The sequence below is a fragment of the Bos taurus genome, chromosome 3 (assembly GCF_002263795.3).
Source record: "Bos taurus isolate L1 Dominette 01449 registration number 42190680 breed Hereford chromosome 3, ARS-UCD2.0, whole genome shotgun sequence".
NCBI lineage: Eukaryota > Metazoa > Chordata > Mammalia > Artiodactyla > Bovidae > Bos > Bos taurus.
The window spans coordinates 33023468-33044304 of record NC_037330.1 but is presented as its reverse complement, the minus strand read 5'-3'; the positions used below and the strand labels follow the sequence as shown (position 1 = coordinate 33044304).

The following is a 20837-nucleotide window of genomic DNA, read 5'->3' as shown; positions in this document are numbered from 1 at the left end:
ACCCTGACCCAGAAGATAGATTTGTACACCATGATCTCAAAAACAAGCACCAGAGTAAACCAAGTAGAAAATCCTTTGGATAACTATTGTTAAACTAGGAGGCCACCACACTGAGGTGGTACTAATGCCAAGCCAGCCTATGGAAACAAACCAGAAATTGAAACAGGGCTACAAAATAGAAACCTAAAGATGACCAGTCACAATCAGCGAGGAATTAAGCTGCTGCTACTGCTGCTAAGTCACTTCAGTCATGTCTGACTCTGTGTGACCCCATAGATGTCAGCCCACCAGGCTCTCCTGCCCCTGGGATTCTCCAGGCAAGAACACTGGAGTGGGTTGCCATTTCCTTCTCCAATACATGAAAGTGAAAAAGTAAAAGTGAAGTCGCTCAGTCGTGTCCGACTCTTAGTGACCCCATGGACTGCAGCCTACCAGGCTCCTCCATCCATGGGATTTTCCAGGCAAGAGTACTAGAGTGGGGTGCCATTGCCTTCTCCAGAATTAAGCTATGACCCATCAATAACTTCCTTACTTTGCTTCTGCCTTCTCTCTGTAAAAACCTCTCCCTGAGCTCCAGTCAGTGCACTCCTAACATCTAGTTTGTTACTGCCCAGTTTGAACCAATTTTTGTTCAAATAAATAGTTCTGGTATCAGAAGAGGGAGCAAAGGAAGGAGACCCTGAGGAGCCCAAGGTCGATACCAGTGAGCCCATTAGGCTCACTGCTTTCTCATTGCCTCTGGAGGTGGGGGTTGGCCCTTCGTCCATCCAAGCTCTGCAGCTTTTGCATTATGAACCATCAGACCTTATTTGAGCATTTCTTTTTCCAGATGGCATTCAGAAACTGGCTGGAGTTGCCCTGGGTCCAGGGTCGGGTTGGACTGAAATTGGGCTGGTCCTGTGTGAGGCCTCAGGTGAATAAAATTTTGTTTTAAGGGTGAACAAATAGGCTAAACTTACCAAAGATAATCTTGTATTACAGTGGCCACAGTGGAAAGCTTTTAACCTGGATAAGTTTATCCACTTATGAGGTGCTCTAGAGAAAAAGGGGTCTCAGCCAAGCACTTTAAGAGTAGAAGGAAAATTATTTTTTCTCCCCTACAATTTTGTTGCTGGAAGTGTACCCCTTCCAGGGCCCAAGAGTGGACTCTTGTCTAACACTTAGAAATTAATTGTCTAAGGAGACACACATGCTGACAAAGCAAGAGACTTTATTGGGAAGGAGCACTTGGGCAGAGAGCTGCAGGTTAAGGAAACCCAGGAGAGTTGCTTTGCCACATGGCTTACAGTCTCAGGTTTTATGGTGATGGGGTTAGTTCCTGGGTTGTCTCTGGCTAACACCTCTGACTCAAGATCCTTCCTGGTGGCACTCGAATTGTTCAGCCAAGCTGGATTCCAGCCAGAAGGATTCTGGGAGGTTGGTAGGACATATGGACTGGGGTCTCCTCTCACCTTTTGACCTTTCTCAAATATTTCTGGTTGTTGGTAGCTGTTCTACATTCCTTACCCAGATTTCCTATTTAAGCTAACTCATGCAAGTGATTACTATGGTGCCAGGACAGGGCAGGCGGTTTCAGTCAGTGGTTCCCCAAGTTTCTAGTGGCCAGGATGAGACCTGCTGGGACACCCCACTTGCTTGAGAACCTGCTGATGAGATCCTGGGAAAACTGGCAGAAGCCCCAAAAGGGTGAGAATTCTTACGAAAGTCAGTTCTGGACTGCCACCTATGGTGCAGTTTTACAGAGTTCCTTCCATTCTAGATTCAGAGTGGCAGGAGAAAAAAAATTAGATCTTTGAATGGTGGCTTGTGAATGTTCATTTACATCCACATTGATGATTAGATTCTTCCTCTCCCCAGTGTGAGAAACACGCTCACCAACCCAAACTCAAAGACTTGGAGACAGAAGATGAGTGGGAAGCAAAGCTTTAATGATGGTCTTGCAAGATTGAGTGTCTGGTGGGTAGGCACATCCAGAGTCGTTACAATGAGCAATTTATCCCTAGCACATAAGTCCCTCCCCCAGTTCCTCATTAGCTAAGTACTATGGAGTAAACAATCTTCCCAGACATCACCTAGCTTTATCTCCTTCCACTTTATGGGCTGCCCCTCCTTGACATCTTGTTTCCTCCTTTCTTGAGCACCTATTCCTTCTCACATGTGAGAGCAGAACAATAAGGAAAGCCGAGCACCAAAGAATTGACACTTTTGAACTGTGGTGTTGGAGAAGACTCTTCAGAGTTCCTTGGACTGCAAGGAGAACAAACCAGTCAATCCTAAAGGAAATCAGTCCTGAATGGTTATTGGAAGGACTGATGCTCTTGTCTATTATATCAGCAAGCTGTCACTCAAAGCTAGCTATTCTTGAAAATGGTCCATTTTTAAGTTTTTATTAACTTAAAAGTTTTATTAGTTTTATTAAGTTTTTATTTCTTATACCCACAGACTGCTATTTCTTTCTCATTTATCTTTTGTGTTAAGACCTTGGCTTGGCTTTCTGTCCATCGGAGCATGCAGGTTGGCAGTTCTGTATCTGTGCAGGCAGCTCAGCTGTCATGTTGGGGGCCCCCAAAATATGGCTGGAGAGAAATGTGGGTGGCACCCTGTTTATAGCTAGTATCCACTGTCACCCACTCTCAGGGATATTGTCTAAGTCTTTCTTTGGCCATCTTAGGGGGTGGCTCTGGATATTGTGGATGGGGGAGTAATATCTTTTTCATCTTCTTTGGGAATGCCTCTTGCATCCATGATTAAGCCATGGTTTTGGTTTTGATTCATTTGATATGGATACCTTTGGTTTAAAAGTAAAAGAAAGTTTTGTTTGGTATTTACTGTTTGCCCCACCTAAAATGTGTTAGTAAGATATTTCAAAGGATTTTTTAGTGAGCTCTGTGGTTAGAAGTTGGCCACTTTGGAAGCTGATATTCAGAGTCTGATAGGAACATTTTTTAGGCCTTCTTCCCTAAGCTAAAGGGAAACTGTGTACCCAGAGAAAAAGAAAAACATTATGAAGCCACTCTGGAAGGATTTACTAAACCATTCAAAAGAGGCACAGCCCTAAATCTGGAACAGAGGAATCTTTTAATTTCTATTTTAGTTGGGAATCTCCCTGACATGAAGAAGCAAATTGAAGATAATATAGTTGGATGGGTGGGTCCTTTAGGCCTCTTCATATCATTCAGCTTGCAACCCAGTTCTTTGAGGAATTAAGAATGACTACAAATCGTTCTTACAAACCAAGTCTTGACAAATCAAGTCTTGACAAGAACAGAAATGTAGCTCTAGAAATAATGAAAAGCCCACCTATCCTTTTTACCAATCTCGAAAGCTCCCCATTCAGTTCAAAAGGCTTGCAGATGTTATAAAACATCTGATTTTAGGGAATCAGGGTCCTTCTTGGTGGAACTTAATATCTTTTTTCTGTGCCTTAGAGCTTGGAGATGTAAGTATTCTAGATCTCAAGAGACATTTGTTTGAAATGTAGATCTCAGGAAGGTGATTTTTATTAGAAGGACAAAAACAAGTGTGTGTAGGGCAATTTGGAAACTAGTAAAAAGTTATACTAAGTTAAATTTTGGATATTTGTTGACTAGATCATTTCCAAATAAGATAAAATACTGAAACCTTAATTATTGAACACAGTTTTACCTACTTTTGATTTTTTATCTACTTTGGCTTCTTATCACAGAGGAACTAAAGATTACCAGTGTCTCCTGCATTGGTAGGTGGATTCTTTACCACTGAGCCCCAGACCCTTATTTCAAAGATATTTGGGTTTATTGGTAAACATGTTTTATGCCATATTGAAAATTTTACTATGAGGAAAAATATATTTCTTGAAATTATGAAATGTATTTATAAATGTGCCAATCCACGGAATGCTAGTGTAACAGTCAGTCTACAATTGCTTACTTCTTTTTAATTTCTACTAGAAAGTAAGGATTCTAAGGGTTATAAATGCTAATTATTATATGTAATTAAAAACCACTTAGAAATACAAGGGTGAAAGGAAACAACTGTGTGTATAAAGTAAGAAGGAAGGTAAAATGTGTCTGGAGGGTAAGGAAAGGTATGGAAGGACTTTATTAAAAAGTCTTTTTGTCATTTACAGAGACTTATTGACTGATGCTTTCACAGAAGTCCCTCTTTGTCTTGAGAGATTCATGGAAAGATCTAGAATACAGGTTTCTGATAAGTTTAAGATCATAAAAGTGAACTGGGTAAGAATTTTCAAAGCTAAGGAAAAAAACAGGATTCAAGATCAATAAGAATTAATAACACATGATTAAATGAACTGATGAAAATTTTTTAACAACTTTTTCTTTGAAACACTGCTAATTCCTTAATGTTTTGTTTTCCAGATTTAACAAAACCTTGTTCTCTCTTAAACTACTTATGACTTCAGGCAATTTAGTAAAGTGTACCTTGGTAAACAAAAGTGAAACATTCACTTTTTTTCCCTATCTGATCCCTCCAGAATTTGGAAATTTGTTACATAGTCTTATTTTCATGGCAATACTGTGATTTACATAAGCCCAATAAGAATATGCAGAGAAGGCAATGGCACCCCACTCCAGTACTCTTGCCTGGAAAATCCCATGGACAGAGGAGCCTGGTAGGCTGCAGTCCACGGGGTCGCTAATCGTCAGACACGACTGAGCGACTTCACTTTTGCTTTTTACTTTCATGAATTGGAGAAGGAAATGGCATCCCACTCCAGTACTCTTGCCTGGAGAATCCCAGGGATGGGGGAGCCTGATGAGCTGCTGTCTATGGGGTCACACAGAGTCGTACACGACTGAAGTGACTTAGCAGTAATAAGAATATGTTCTTATAACAGGATACAGTTGAAAGCATTGTATATTACCAAGGCTTTGATTAGAATGTCATATTTGAGAATATACATAAAATCAGATATGACCAGGCAGTTTTAAGGAACTAAGGTTGACTTTATGGATGCAATAAAGTTCCTAAAGAAAAACTGACCTGGCATCTTGTTTACAGGGTTCCTAGAAACTTTACCAGGTAAGTAAGAATGGTCACTTCCTGGCAGGCCCAGGAACCTCAGGACATCTTGGGAACCTCAAGAAGAGAGGATTTCACACAAATCTATAGGTATTCCAGATACAGTCTGAAATGACAAACTCTTGATTTGGCTTCTTAATCTGGAGAGCCTTTAAAAGTTCAATGTAAGATTCCTTATTAAAAGTTCTAGCAAAAAAAAAAAAGTTCTAGAATAAAAGATTTTTAATAGAAACTGTATGGTCAATTACTGTTCTTACTGCATCTCTGTAAATAATCAGGCCAAGTTTAATGAGACTAGAATTATTTTGCAAACAAGTTAGTCTTACTATGATGGGGGTGATTACAAAAAAATTAAATTTCAATGGAAAAGTATAATAGAATCTTGTGGGTATCACATTCTAGTCCTATTTATTGTTTTTGAGCTTTTGTTAAATACCTGTAAACTAGGCTGAATCCTGAATTGTTCTAGTTTTCTCAAATATCTAGTTATTCTCCAGACTAAGATTTCCAATTTTCTCCCGCCCTTCTGATTTGAAATCACTAAGAACAAAGATTGCCCTTGAACCTCCTTAGAAGGGACCACACCAAGTCAGCAGTAAAACTTCAGAGCCTTAAACCTTGGGTCCATATCTCCCAATTAAAAAGGGCTCCTCCAGACTCCAAGAACTGTGCACTAAGTGGAGACTAAAATTAAAATTGGCTTACGGAAGTTCCTCCCCACAGGCAGATAGCATCTTGAGGTAGACAGTTCTCCCAAGATCATGGATCAAGATCTTCATCACCTATTTGAAACCATTATTCATTTTGCCTTTTCACTACTTTCTTTCTCTCTGTTAATGCATGGGAAGACAATGCTCCTCTGGCAACTATCACTGAATCTTGCTAAAGCCATACCTATACAACAAAAGTCCCTAGGCTTTTGGTAAGATGATTTGAGACAGTAGAATTGCTTTAAATTACATGTTGGCTAAACCAGGAAGAGTCTGTGCCATGGCAAACACCTCCTGCTATACCTGGATCAACACCTCTGATACTGTAGCGAATACAAGAAGTTGATAAGTCACTTGGCTAAAGCAGAAGGAGGCCACTAGGAACAAGGTGGCTTTAGTGCTGTGTGGCCTACATAAACAAACCCAAACCTAAGCTTGTAAATGCTTAAAGATTCTTAAACTAAAACCTAGAGACAAGCAATCACACACAGCTGAAACTCCAATACTTTGGCCACCTGATGCAAAGAACTGACTCATTAGAAAAGACCCTGATGCTGGGAAAGATTGAAAGCAGGAGGAGAAGGGAACAACAGAGGATGAGATGGTTGGATGGCATCACCGATTCGATGGACATTAGTTTGAGCAAACTCTGGGAATTGATAATGGACCGGGAAGCCTGGTATGCTGCAGTCCATGGGGTCACAAACAGTTGGACATGACTAAGTGACTGAACTGAACTAGGCTTTACGCTGTAGCCAATCAGTAATTGCCTTGCTTTGCTTCTGCATTTTCTCTATAAAAGCCTCTCCCTAAACTCCTGATGATAGACTGCTCCTAACCTCTTCAGGTTTGTCAGTGCCTGCTTCAAATATTTTTTTTGCTCAAAAAAACTATCATTTTAAATATGCCTTGATTTATCGTTTAACTCTATGCTCAAGGCAGGGGGTGGGGCCCCAGAGTTGGGAAATAGTTTGTTCTTTTTTTTACAAAGATAATTATCAGAGTTATTTGGCAAGAACTTAAGAGCAACACATAGAGTATAAGAGTTTGTTATTGTTCAGTCGCTCAGTTGTGCCCGACTCTTTGTGACCCCATGGACTGCAGCACGCCAGTATTCCCTTCCCATCACCATCTCCTGGAGTTTGCTCAAACTCATGTCCATTGTGTCGGTGATGCAATCCAACCATCTCATCCTCTGTTGTCCCCTTCTCCCCCTACCTTCAACCTTTCCCAGCATCAGGATATTTTCCAATGAGTCGGTTCTTCACATCAGGTGGCCAAAGTATTGGAGCCTCAGCTTCAGCATCAGTCCTTCTAATGAATATTCAGGGTTGATTTCCTGTAATTGACTGATTTGATGTTGCAGTCCAAGGGACTCTCAAGAGTATGACCGTGCTTCCTGAGAATTGTTAACGACAAGAAAAATGGTACTTAAGTGACAAAGCAAAACAAGATATAGCAAGCATACATTTGTTCCCAAGCATGTAAGCTGTTGTTTTTTGAAATACAAGTAATACAGTAAAATAATATAAACTATCACTTGCTGGTGGGATGAATGACTACCTTTCTTGTATATTCGCATTGTCTAAAGAATACCTTAAAAAATTCCTAAAGAATGTCTAAAGAAAATACTGCCTCTATAAATAATACATTTAAACCTGGAAATTAAGTCAACATGGTATTTTTTGAAGAAAATCAAGCAGGAGAATGAACAAGGCCCATTAATTCTTTAAGAGAAGGATTTTGAAGACTGCTAGGACGCAGGGAATGAGAAGTCTAGGATAATTCCAAGGTCCCAAGCTGGGACAGATAACAAAACAAAGAAACAGGTTTGGGGAGAGTTGAGTTCTGTAGGAGTTTGAGAAACCTGTAAAGTCCAGGAGAGGTGTATGCTGAGTTACTCAGTTGTGTCTGACTCTTTGTAACTCTATAGACTGTAACCCACTAGGTCCTCTGTCCATGGAATTTCCCAGGCAAGAATACTGGAGTGCACTGACATTTCTTTCTCCAGAGAGATATAGTTTCTGGGCTACAAATGGCAATCTGCAGCCTATTTGTGTGTGCTTCTGTGTATAACTGAAGATTCTGGTTAGTACTTTGAAGTTCGAAGCCCTGTTTTAATTACTTTTCTATACTTGATTAACTCCACACACCTCCTATGAAAGGTATATTCTTGTAATTTTAATGCAACTTGTTTTTTTCCCATTTCATTTTGGAAGTGGTGAAGGCTAAGTCTCCTAGAAAATAACTGGGATAATTCAGTTTTCTTATCCCATTTCCTTCCTCTGCTCCACCTTCCACATAAAAAAAAAAAAGTAAATAGGAAATTGCCTTTCATCTCCCCAGCACCAACATTCCAGGTTTTAAACCAGAGCGTGTTTTAGGCCAATGTGTGTTTTTCTTATCTGAAAAATCTGCACATATTTATGCATGTTCCTTTTTAAAAAGTAAGGGGCTTCTCAGGCTTTTAAAACCAACTCTATAATACTTTTTGATTAAAGTGCTACCAGAAGCAGAGCTTTTGTGGTTTGAGAAGATGCCCTCTAAGTGGGCAGTTATGTGTGGTTGGTAATACTTTTTTTTTTTTTTTGGTAATACTGATCATACTCTACAAATAACTTTTTAGTAAACATCTGTAAGTTTTTTTGGGGGGAAGGGTAGGAACTTGTTACTCTTTAAAGCAGGGCTGATTCTGAAAATACGATGACAAGAGGCTAGCTTTGTATTGATAGACAGGTCTGATACTGAGGGCGGGGTCCGATTTAAAATGCAGCAGAACAGTGAGTCATTCACTGAGGCTAGGAAAGCTGCAAATATGCTGTAAGAGATGAACCCCTTGAAACATATCTTTCATACAGAAAACTCTGAGGTACAGTAGGAAATGCAAACTTGGGTAGAATCTCCACCTTACCGTTATTTAAGTCTGCAGACTCCGGGCAAGTTACCCTTTCTGAATCTGTTTCCAGCCCTGTAAATTGTGGCTAATATTATTTGAAAGTTTGTTGTGAGGACTCTGTATGTATAGTAACTGCACTTAAATGACCTGCTATTGGTATACTTAGTTCATTAAAAATGGTTCTTATTAATCATGTGGGGCTTAATATCAAGAGCAGAATTCTTTTTTTTTTAAATTTTATTTTATTTTCAACTTTACATAATTGTATTAGTTTTGCCATATATCAAAATGAATCCACCACAGGTATACATGTGTTCCCCACCCTGAACCCTCCTCCCTCCTCCCTCCCCATACCATCCCTCTGGGTCGTCCCAGTGCACTAGCCCCAAGCATCCAGTATCGTGCATCGAACCTGGACTGGCATCTCGTTTCATACATGATATTTTACATGTTTCAATGCCATTCTCCCAAATCTTCCCACCCTCTCCCTCTCCCACAGAGTCCATAAGACTGTTCTATACATCAGTGTCTCTTTTGCTGTCTAGTACACAGGGTTATTGTTACCATCTTTCTAAATTCCATATATATGCGTTAGTATACTGTATTGGTGTTTTTCCTTCTGGCTTACTTCACTCTGTATAATAGGCTCCAGTTTCATCCACCTCATTAGAACGGATTCAAATGTTTTCTTTTTAATGGCTGAGTAATACTCCATTGTGTATATGTACCATAGCTTTCTTATCCATTCATCTGCTGATGGACATCTAGGTTGCTTCCATGTCCTGGCTATTATAAACAGTGCTGCGATGAACATTGGGGTACACGTGTCTCTTTCCCTTCTGGTTTCCTCAGTGTGTATGCCCAGCAGTGGGATTGCTGGATCATAAGGCAGTTCTATTCCCAGTTTTTTAAGGAATCTCCACACTGTTCTCCATAGTGGCTGTACTAGTTTGCATTCCCAGCAACAGTGTAAGAGGGTTCCCTTTTCTCCACACCCTCTCCAGCATTTATTATTTGTAGACTTTTGGATGGCAGCCATTCTGACTGGTGTGAGATGGTACCTCATAGTGGTTTTGATTTGCATTTCTCTGATAATGAGTGATGTTGAGCATCTTTTCATGTGTTTGTTAGCCATCTGTATGTCTTCTTTGGAGAAATGTCTATTTAGTTCTTGGGCCCATTTTTTGATTGGGTCATTTATTTTTCTGGAGTTGAGCTGTAGGAGTTGCTTGTATATTTTTGAGATTAGTTGTTTGTCAGTTGCTTCATTTGCTATTATTTTCTCCCATTCTGAAGACTGTCTTTTCACCTTGCTAATAGTTTCCTTTGATGTGCAAAAGCTTTTAAGGTTAATTAGGTCCCATTTCTTTATTTTTGCTTTTATTTCCAATATTCTGGGAGGTGGGTCATAGAGGATCCTGCTGTGATGTATGTCAGAGAGTGTTTTGCCTATGTTCTCCTCTAGGAGTTTTATAGTTTCTGGTCTTACGTTTAGATCTTTAATCCATTTTGAGTTTATTTTTGTGTATGATGTTAGTGTTCTAGTTTCATTCTTTTACAAGTGGTTGACCAAATTTCCCAGCACTACTTGTTAAAGAGATTGTCTTTAATCCATTGTATATTCTTGCCTCCTTTGTCAAAGATAAGGTGTCCATATGTGCGTGGATTTATCTCTGGGCTTTCTATTTTGTTCCATTGATCTATATTTCTGTCTTTGTGCCAGTACCATACTGTCTTGATAACTGTGGCTTTGTAGTAGAGCCTGAAGTCAGGTAGGTTGATTCCTCCAGTTCCATTCTTCTTTCTCAGGATCACTTTGGCTATTCAAGGTTTTTTGTATTTCCATACAAATTGTGAAATTATTTGTTCCAGCTCTGTGAAGAATACTGTTGGTAGCTTGATAGGGATTGCATTGAATCTATAAATTGCTTTGGGTAGTATACTCATTTGCACTATATTGACTCTTCCAATCCATGAACATGGTATATTTCTCCATCTATTAATGTCCTCTTTGATTTCTTTCACCAGTGTTTTATAGTTTTCTATATATAGGTCTTTAGTTTCTTTAGGTAGATATATTCCTAAGTATTTTATTCTTTCCGTTGCAATGGTGAATGGAATTGTTTCCTTAATTTCTCTTTCTGTTTTCTCATTATTAGTGTATAGGAATGCAAGGGATTTCTGTGTGTTGATTTTATATCCTGCAACTTTACTATAGTCATTGATTAGTTCTAGTAATTTTCTGGTGGAGTCTTTAGGGTTTTCTATGTAGAGGATCATGTCATCTGCAAATAGTGAGAGTTTTACTTCTTTTCCAATTTGGATTCCTTTTATTTCTTTTTCTGCTCTGATTGCTGTGGCCAAAACTTCCAAAACTATGTTGAATAGTAATGGTGAAAGTGGGCACCCTTGTCTTGTTCCTGACTTTAGAGGAAATGCTTTCAATTTTTTGGTTCAATTCTGACATCTGTACCCAATTGATTTCATAAAGCTTTTAGGATCTTCAACTAAGCATAAATAATTCCCTCAACCTCTGACTTTGTAACTCTTGGCCTTAAAGTTACTCAGCAAGAATGCAGCATGATTTTCCTGTCACCACTGTCAATCCACTGACAAACATAGCCCATGAATACTTTTTGGCACTTAGGGACTTAAGAGTGTTAATACAGAACTACCAAGATTTTATTTTTAGCTGAATTTTTCTGTCCTCACTCTTTGTGCACAAGAGTTAAGATTTGGGGAGAGTTCCCACCATTTCTTAAGTTATAGGAGTAGGCCACTGGGCTTACTTTAGCACTTTTTATTTGTAGGTGCTTGGTATTTTTGAATATTATTCTGGAGATTTCTTTTTATACTGTCAGATATTAAACTGCTAGAACGCAACAGAAGCTGCATTCAAATTCAACAAAATGGAGACTTTTTAATCTGCTTGTGCACCGTTCTGTTGTTGAGAATGATAAAGGCTGAAAAGAAGATAGCATGTATTTCGAACGGTAGATTTTCTTCTGGCCAATCATACCTATTTCTGCAGTGATTGGGCTGTTAAAAACAAGGCTCTGTTTAGGTCTTCTGTCCATTTCAACATGTACATGCTATTAGGTGTAAGATGGATAGCTGGTGAGTAGTTGCTGTATAGCACAAGGAGCCCCGTCTGGCTCTCTGTGATGACCTGGAGGGAGGGGGTGAGGGAAGGGGAGGGAGGCTTTGGAGGGAAGGAATTTATGTACAATTATGATTGATTTGCCTTGTTGTATGGGAGAAACCAAGACAAGTAAGATTCGGAGTTGGAATCTTAGGTACAAATGGTGACTGCTAATCTCTTAATTATACAAATGCAAAATGGGACAAATGAGTACCTACCATATGGGTTTTTTCTTTTTTTACAACTATTTATGAAAACTTTATTCTTCCATGAAATATTAGAAAAGTGTATCAAGTTTACAAAAAAATTTTCTACCACCATCTTTATTAGGACTATATTGAAAAATCAGGAAAACTATATTACTATTAGAAAAACTATATTCAGGAAAAATTCTTTGCAGATTTGATATTTTGTTACATTGTATAATTATTTAGTGCTGCTCATTTTTTAATCCTTGAGTAAAAATTTTTTCCCTATACAAGTTTTTTTCATCCTTTATTAAATTCCTAAATTCATTATTATTGTTATTGCAAATTTTTATTTTCTATTTTGAGATATAGAAAAATCCTTTTCACTTTTATAAGTTGATCTTCCTCTTGTAATTGTGCTGAATTATTTATTAGTTCATGTGGTATTTTTATTCATGTTTTTAAATTAAAATTTTTATTGTGGTAAAATACATAAAACATAAAATTTACTATTGTAATCATTTTTTTAATCGTAACCATCCTTAAGTGTACAGTTCAGTGGGATTAAATAATTTATATTGTTGCTGCCATCACCCCTTCCATCTCTAGAACTCTTTTCATCTTGTAAAACAAAAATTCTGTACCCCATTAAACAGTAACTCCCCATTTTTCCCCTCTCTCACCCTAGCAACCACCATTCTACTTCCTGTCTCTATGAATTCTTCTGCTCTTGGTAGCACCCCATATAGATGGAATCATACAGTATTTGTCTTTTTGTGATTGGCTTATTTCACTTATCATAATGTCCTCCAGAGTCCTCCATGCTATAGCATGTGTCCAAATTTCCTTCCTTTTTAAAGGTTGAATAATATTCCATGGTATGTATATACCATGTTTTGCTTATCCATTCACCCATCGGTAAGACATTTGAGTTGCTTCCACCTTTTTGCTAGGAAAACCCATATACGGTTGTTAATGAGAATTAAATGTGTTCCTGGCATATAGTAAATACTTATGATATCTGCTATTATGTTTTATTATGGGGTAACAGTAAGCTTGACTTGGTTTACATATCCATAGATGCTTCTGTGAGAATCTATGTATTTCAGGAGCTTCTGAAAGAAAACAATTTGTAGTAGTTACCCTTTTTAAGAAAAATTACAATTTGATAATTGAAAAAATGAACATTTGTTAAGAGTTTAAAGAATTCAGAAAAGATCCAAGCTTTCCTCCAACCAGGTTTATTAAACTTAACAAAATTCTATATACAAGGTGGCCTAAACCTGCTGCTTCAAAACATGATCCTTTCCTAACTAAATCCACAAAGTGTCAAAAAGCAACCTACTCTAAAATTAACAGAAAAGTGCCCAATGCATATTACATGAATGGTTTAATAGTTCTATGAGATAATTAACATAAGGTACAACTAAGTCCCTGTGACAGGCTGCGGAAGAACTGATATGCAGGAGAAGTGATACGAGATGTCAAGAGGCCATTTTGTGCACTGCCACTGTGATGCCATCGTGTTTCTGGATCATAATGTTCCTGAAAGGCAACGTGGAAGATATCAATACAGTGCTACAAGTGGGTGGCAATATAAGATTAAAGAGGCTGTTTGATTTAGGATACAACTAAAAAAGTAATACTTATTTTTCTATATATGAAAGCAATATCTAAACACAATAAAACATTTGGGAAATAAAGGAAAGTATAAAATATAAATGTGAAATTAATCTTATAATCCTATCCCTCAAAGACAACCACTATTAATATTTTCCTTTTTTTCATCTGCATGTATACTATATATACATTTTCTCTCATTTTATTGATACAAAACTGTGATCATAATGTGCATACCTTTGTATTCTGCTTTTTTCACTATTATTCGGAGGACTCTCACTTGAAATGTCTTTAGTGCTTCTGTTATTACAGACATTGTTTCTGTTGTTGAGTCTTCCTCTGTGTTATTTATTACTTTCTTTTATGATAGTTCATGACAACTCTTACTCTTCATTTAAATGTCATTGTGGTCTGAAAGCACATTAGCTTCAGAGACCAACCTATCTGGTCCTGTTGTCCAAAGGGTGGAAGCTCCCTCCAAGTACTTGGAGTGAGGAATCACTGATGAACACAGGGCAAGCCCTGGTCGCGTTTCTGAGGCATTTTCCTGAATAAATAGGAAAGGAAGGGATCTGTTGCCATTTACTCACCCATTATCTGATTCTAAACACACCACAGGAATATCAGTGGGGTCCGAGGTTAGCTTAGCTGCTTGCTGGGCTAGAACAGATATCACCCCAGCATGCTCATCTGACAGGGTTCCGCGGCCTGGAACACAGAGATGATATCATGTTGCCTGACTGTCCAAACATGAGTACAGAGGTACCACAGAACTGAATTGAATTATTCACAAAAAGAGGGTTCTCATGGTCTCTTAGGTTATGTGGTGACAAAATCATTCTGCCCTGATATTCAGCTGGTTACGTTAGCCAGAAAACCAACAACAGCTTTTAACTCAGTAAGGTCATAACTACTCAGTTTTCCAGATCATTCCCATCACCGTCTCTAAACACCTTCTCAAGCATATGAGTAAGCTATAATTCAAGTCAATCTGAAAGCAAACTGAAACCAAGAAGAAATTCAGAGGTGAGACTGACAAAAAGCAGCCGGTAAGGGCCAGAGACTCGTTGAAACTAATTCCTCATGGGAAATCTGATTTCCTTTTACTGAGCTCAACCTCAAAGGATATAAAGATTTTTACTCAGGAGTTCAGCTGTAAGATCACCTTGACAGCATATATAAATATTCTGCGAGCAGTTATTTCCACTAGAATAAGCTGATTGTTTTCAAAGAGCAACAGAATTGACTTTTTACTAATGTTTGTTTTAGCCTGTAAATAATAACTAAATCTTAGGTGCCAGGTCTAAAAAGTAATTACTAAGTTTACAATATCTTTCTGTATATAAAGGCAACACAAGCCCCTCTGCTTGAAACTAAGTCAGGTCACAGATATGCCACTATGGCAGGGATGATGGATTTATTATTATTATGTAAAACATTAATCGGACATACAGTGCAGTCGTTTGGGCCTTGAAGGTTTCTTGAAGGAATACATTTAGTTTTAGATTTCTGCACTTGAATTTCAGCCTTTCCATTTATGAACGTGGGAAGCACCTCAAAAAAATCTGCCCTTTTTCCTCCAACCAACCAGTCTGTGTGCAAAATCTAACTGGGTGACACAGACTACTGCTTTCAATTACTCTGCCAGCAACAATTCTGAGCTTTAAAAAGCCCCATAGTACAGAGGAGTAAAGAACAAGATGTCCTGGGTTTACTTGTTCTGACATGACTTAGCTGAAGCCTTCCATTGTTTACTTTTCTGGATTTATTTTCTCATGTGTAATTGTTACCATTTACTGAGCATTATGTCTGAACTCTGTGTTGAGTGTATTATATATATAATCTTATAGTACTGTGATTAAAAGACTTTGGAGCCAGATTCAAATCCTAGCTGAACCATTTACTAACTGTGTGACCTTAGGCAAATTTACTCAACTTCTGTGCCTCAGTTTCTTTACCTCATAGGGTTGTCATGAGGATTAAATGACTTAGTGTATGTAAAGCACTTAGAATAGTACCTGGTACACAGTAAGAGCTCATGGATGCAATTCCGTAATATTTATTATTAAAAAACAACTCAGTAAAGAAACTGAGCCTCTGAGATGTTCTTTTTGGTCCCAGTTCACACTACTAGTAAATAGAAGAGCAAGGGGTTGAACCTACGTGTGTCCAACCCTGCATCCCACATTTTTATTGCCTACTCACTTACCGTTAAGTGAAGTTGAACTGAAAAATAACACCATCACACATTTAGCAGGGTTACTGTGAAAATTAGAGATAATGTATACAGAGCTTAGCAGCCCCAACATCTATTCAATAAATAGTAACTACTGTCATTATCTTAAGTCCTTTCTAGACCCAATTTAAAATGATTCAAATACTACTTCAGTAGCAGCAACTGTGCAGTGCCAGAACTGCAAGGAACATTTCTACTTTTACAAATGTCAATTGAGAAGTTTCAGTTTTCTAATCTTGTTATTTGGAGATGATATCTACTCTCATAAAAGTCCCCAGAAAGGGTCCGGATAACAAGAAATAAAAACTAGAGAACAATAGCACACTAGGCTCTCAGTCCGGAGAACGCAATGCACCCCACTCCAGTACTCTTGCCTGGAAAATCCCATGGACAGAGGAGCCTGGTAGACTGCAGTCCATGGGGTCGCTAAGAGACGGACACGACTGAGTGACTTCCCTTTCACTTTTCACTTTCACACATTGGAGAAGGAAATGGAAACCCACTCCAGTGTTCTTGCCTGGAGAATCCCAGGGACGGGGGAGCATGGTGGGCTTCCGTCTATGGGGTCGCACAGAGTCGGACACGACTGTAGTGACTTAGCAGCAGGCTCTCAGTCAACATCAAGTGCTATGCAGTCCACCAAAAGGGATGATGTGAGATACTTACAACCTAGATTGAGTCCTTGTGAATCTGTGCACAGGACTCCAACAATGGATGGATTCTTCATTCTAATTCCAGGAACACAGGAAAAAGGAAGAAAATGATGTGGGAAAATGACATTAATTATAACACAAAGAGGCTTTCTATGTACCAGACATTAAATTCGTGTTACTCAATCTTTTTTCACTTATCATCCACTCCTACCCCAAGAAAACTTCAATTACAACTATTTTGAATGAAGTTAAACCAATTTCTCTCTCATAAGAGAAAAGACTGGCACGGTACTGTTGAGCTCTGGAGTGCCAGGAACGCTGCAATAGCTGGGATTTTGTTGCCTTTGTTAAAAACGCATACTTTAGCATACCTACTCACTTGAAAGAACTGCTGAGAAACTCTTAGGTAACAATGGGTTGCCTCATGCAGAGGAAGTGGGAAGCTCAGCGGTACTGATGGGAAGGAGGCGTTCCCCTGTACGCTGTCTTATATTTTTCCAATTTTGGATTTTATGTATATATCACTCATTCGAAAAATTTAAGGGATGCCTTTCATTTCCTTAGGCGACAAGTAACTGGTTACACCCGGAAGGAAATAAGCATGTGTGTTTACGTTTATAAAGGCAGGGCTCGGCACAGGTGGTACATCTTTCCCTCAAAAGAACCAGGTTCCTGAAACTGTCGAAGAACGACCCTGTCCAGACAATTTCAGCACAACAGAGGGGTTGGGGCTCGGACCGCGGAGACCGGCTCGGGAGGGAGTGTGCGGAGCCCCGGCGCGATTTAATTCCGGGTCACCTCGCACCCCCACCGGAGGCTCCGGGACAGAGCGTCTCCTAGACGCCCAGCCGGCGCTCGCAGCTCGCAGTCTGTCCCGTTCAACTTCTCCACCCGCGACCCCAGGACGGGCCGACAAGGATACTACTCACGTGTCCTCCAAGTGCTGCTCTAAGGTAGCCTCCATCTCGTCGCGGGTCGCCTCCTTCTTCTTCGCCACTGGTGTCAGGTGCTTCTCGGGCGGTCACATGACGTGAGCGGGCCGTGAGCAAGGACGGCGCCTCCAAAGGGACAAACTTCGCGGCGCGTTATGTTCAGGATGACATCATTACGCGCCCGCCGCCGCGTATTGGCAGGGGTTCTGTTTCCCGCGCGGCGACGGGCGACGGGCGACTGGATGGCGTGGAATGTTCCCTGCGGAGGGAGATCTGCAGTCCCACCGACTCCGAGAAGTCGGGCCAGATCTAATTGAAGTTTTACAATAAATAACCTGCCCTGTTCCGCGGGATCTCATCCAGGCGGTGGGGCAGGGACAGACAAGAGCGACACAGGACCCCAGTGAAGGATCCCCAGGCTTGTAGGGGAAACGACTGAACACAGACTAGAGGACGAGATGGAACAAGGCTAATGGAGGTTTGGGGAAACTGTCGGGATTTTAAGGAAAATGTTGGTTCTCCCCCTTTGGCAAGGGAAAAAACCTGGCCCTTGTGATAAAGACTAGGTAGGACTACTTTCGGAGAAGGCAATGGCACCCCACTCCAGTACTCTTGCCTGGAAAATCCCATGGATGGAGGAGCCTGGTGGGCTACAGTCCACGGGGTCGCTAAAAGTCGGACACGACTGAGCGACTTCCCTTTCACTTTTCACTTTCATGCATTGGAGAAGGAAATGGCAACCCACTCCTGTGTTCTTGTCTGGAGAATCCCAGGGACGGGGAAGCCTGGTGGGCTGCCGTCTATTGGGTCGCAGAGTCGGACACGACTGAAGCGACTTAGCAGCAGCAGGACTACTTTAGAATAACCTTTTAAAAAAGTTAATTAGCCCACCCATAGTCTCTGTCCAAAGATGAATATTAATCCCTTGGAGACTATTCTTCAACCAATTATCTTTGCAAGTAAATGCTTTTATGTTGTTGTTGTATCTATTTAAAGCAAAATTGACACACATACTGGGTATACAATTCTGCTGCTGATCTTTTTCACAGTATTTAGCATAAATGTTTTTCCCTGTCAGTAAGTGGCTTCCCAGGTAGCTCAGGGGTAAAGAATCTGTCTTCTAGTGTAGGACACGTGAGTTCGATCCCTGGGTTGGGAAGATCCTCTGTGAAGGAGTGTTTTGGGCCTAGAAAAGAAAACAACAGTCTCAAAGGCCCTTGCTGAATCATCTAACTTCAGAGAAAACAAAACAGAACTTTAGGTCCTGCCCTGATGCTCCAGGCCAGTTGCATCTATCTGGGACTTATCACCCCCTGTCCAGAAACCTTCCACCCCCTACACCTGCGCAGAAGATTTATCACTTCCTGTCCGGAAACCTTCCACCCCCTACACCTGCCCAGAAGACTTATCACCCCCTGCCCAACTACAAATGCCATCTCAACTAAAGAATACCCAAAACATCCTGCCTGACTCGTGTTTTCCTTATGGCTTCCACAAACCTCCCTATAAATATGGAGCCTCCCTGATCCCTCTCAGCGCTCAGCCTGGTCGTTAGGCCAACTGTCGCCCCCTCCTTACTTGAATAAAGGTAACCTACTTCTGTTAAGGTGGTCTTTCCTCTTTCTGCCTCGGACTGAACTATACGTTACATTCTTGGTGCCGAAACTGGGAAGGGGCGAGGCACTCGTCTCACCCTCTTTCACTCTCCCTTCCTCTCGTTGCTTTCCATTTTCTCGGAGCCTGGGAGGGTGAACATCCGCTGAGCTCACTTTTCTCCCGGGGCTCAAGTTCCCCTCGGGGACACCTAGTGTCTTCGTGAGTGGTGCAAGCCTTGGGCTAAGGCTTTATTGATGCTTTGCGTACCCCCCAGGCCTCGGCTGTACCCGCGCCCCCTCTCTCTCTCTCTCTGACGACCTCCAGAATAGGGAACTCCTGCCATTCTACTGATCTACACGCAACACTCCACTCAAGCCAGCCCCTAGATTAAGGTAAGATCCAGATGGTGTTCTAGAGGCGCCCTAGAACTCAGGCTTCTCCGGGTCCCGGGGACCCCCGGCCCAGGGCCGCTCCGAGGGCGACGGTGGGGGATGCTCCACCTCGACACAGAGCTCTCTTCTCATAACTCCTATTGCGACTATGGGTGACGACTCCAGCTCTCAACAGGAGCCTCCGCTTGCCTTTCAATTATGGGGTCTGACCAATCTGTCCCAAAAGATTCCCCTCTGACCTGTGTTCCCAAAAATCTCAAACCACTCTCACTCACTGAACTCAAAGATAACCGTTTAAAACAACTCTGTACACAGATTTGGCCTCAATACCAATTAGACAATCAAGACCGCTGGCCTGAGGTCGGCACATTTGACTTTAACATTCTTCAAAATCTCACTGACTTCCTTAAACAGAATGGCAAGTGGTCGGAGGTCCCATATGCCCAAGCCTTTTGGGCCCTTCGGAGCAGGCCCTTCCTATACAAGGCCTGCTCCACCCATGAGGTCCTTCTATGCACCTTGCCTCCCAAGCAAAAGGGCTCTTCTTCCTCAACTAACTGCAGACCTCGACCTTCGCACCCTCGGAGTTCGACCCCGTGGACAAGCCTGTCCCTACCCGCCACCCCGCCAACACTCTCCTTCCCCTTCATCCAACTCTCCTACTGGCCTAGAAACCTCTCCTGAATCCGCCTCGACCCTGCTACCCCATCTCCCCGACTCCCCCCCGCCCCACCCCCACGGTCATGTACCCAACACGTTTCCCCTGAGAGAGGTGGCAGGACCAGAAGTTCCACCCAAGTCCACGTGCCATTTTCATTGTCAGATATGAGCCAGATAGAAGAAAAGTTAGGGTCATTTTCTGAAAATCCTACCAGATACAGAAAAAAAATTCCTGAGACTCTCCCAGGCCTATAACCTCACGTGGAGTGACATATATTATATCCTAAATGCCACTCTCACCCCTGACAAAAAAGACTGTATCTGGCAAGTGGCAAAAGCCCATGCTGATCATTTACACAACCAAGACTGAGATAGCCCAGTTGCTGATGAGGTGGTGCCTCAGTTAGATCCCCACTGGACTTACCAGCTCAGTGACCCAGGTATCAAAAAACTCAATCATATGATTACCTGCATTCTCAAAGGAATGCAAAAAAATACTCATATCCATGTCAATTATGATAAAGTCAGAGAAATCGCCCAAAGGACAGGAAAAAATCCAGCCTTATTCTTAGCATGCCTCACAGACACAGTGCAGAAGTATACCAACCTAGGTATCACCACCCCTGCTGGGTTACTCTACCTTCACGTTAATTCATCAGCCAGTCCGCCTCTGACATTAGACGCAAGCTTCGACAACTAGAAAAGGGCCCTGAGACCCCCAAAGAGACCTTCTAGAAGTAGCCTTCAAGGTGTTCAATAATAAAGAGGAGGCTAAGAGAAAAAAAGAACA

General features: G+C 41.0%; 1 protein-coding gene across 1 annotated transcript; it reads right to left on the bottom strand.

The window, feature by feature from the left end:
- Nucleotides 1-13178: 13178 nt before the first annotated feature.
- Nucleotides 13179-17505, bottom strand: LAMTOR5 (late endosomal/lysosomal adaptor, MAPK and MTOR activator 5). Its single transcript, NM_001034517.2, has 4 exons — nt 17397-17505; nt 16481-16542; nt 14169-14286; nt 13179-13503 (listed from the first exon to the last, which is right to left on the bottom strand). The coding sequence occupies exons 1-4, from the start codon at nt 17429-17431 to the stop codon at nt 13443-13445; spliced, it is 276 nt and encodes a 91-aa protein (NP_001029689.1). The 5' UTR covers nt 17432-17505; the 3' UTR covers nt 13179-13442.
- Nucleotides 17506-20837: the final 3332 nt, after the last annotated feature.

What these genes read in the sequence shown, in the direction of transcription:
- LAMTOR5 (NM_001034517.2), bottom strand. Translation starts at nt 17,431, where the DNA reads ATGGAGGCTACCTTAGAGCAGCACTTGGAGGACAC. An exon ending in GAGCAGCACTTGGAGGACAC is followed by an intron (nt 16,543 to 17,396) that starts GTGAGTAGTATC and finishes TCCTGGAATTAG; the next exon opens with AATGAAGAATCCATCCATTG. An exon ending in ACAAGGACTCAATCTAGGTT is followed by an intron (nt 14,287 to 16,480) that starts GTAAGTATCTCA and finishes TCTGTGTTCCAG; the next exon opens with GCCGCGGAACCCTGTCAGAT.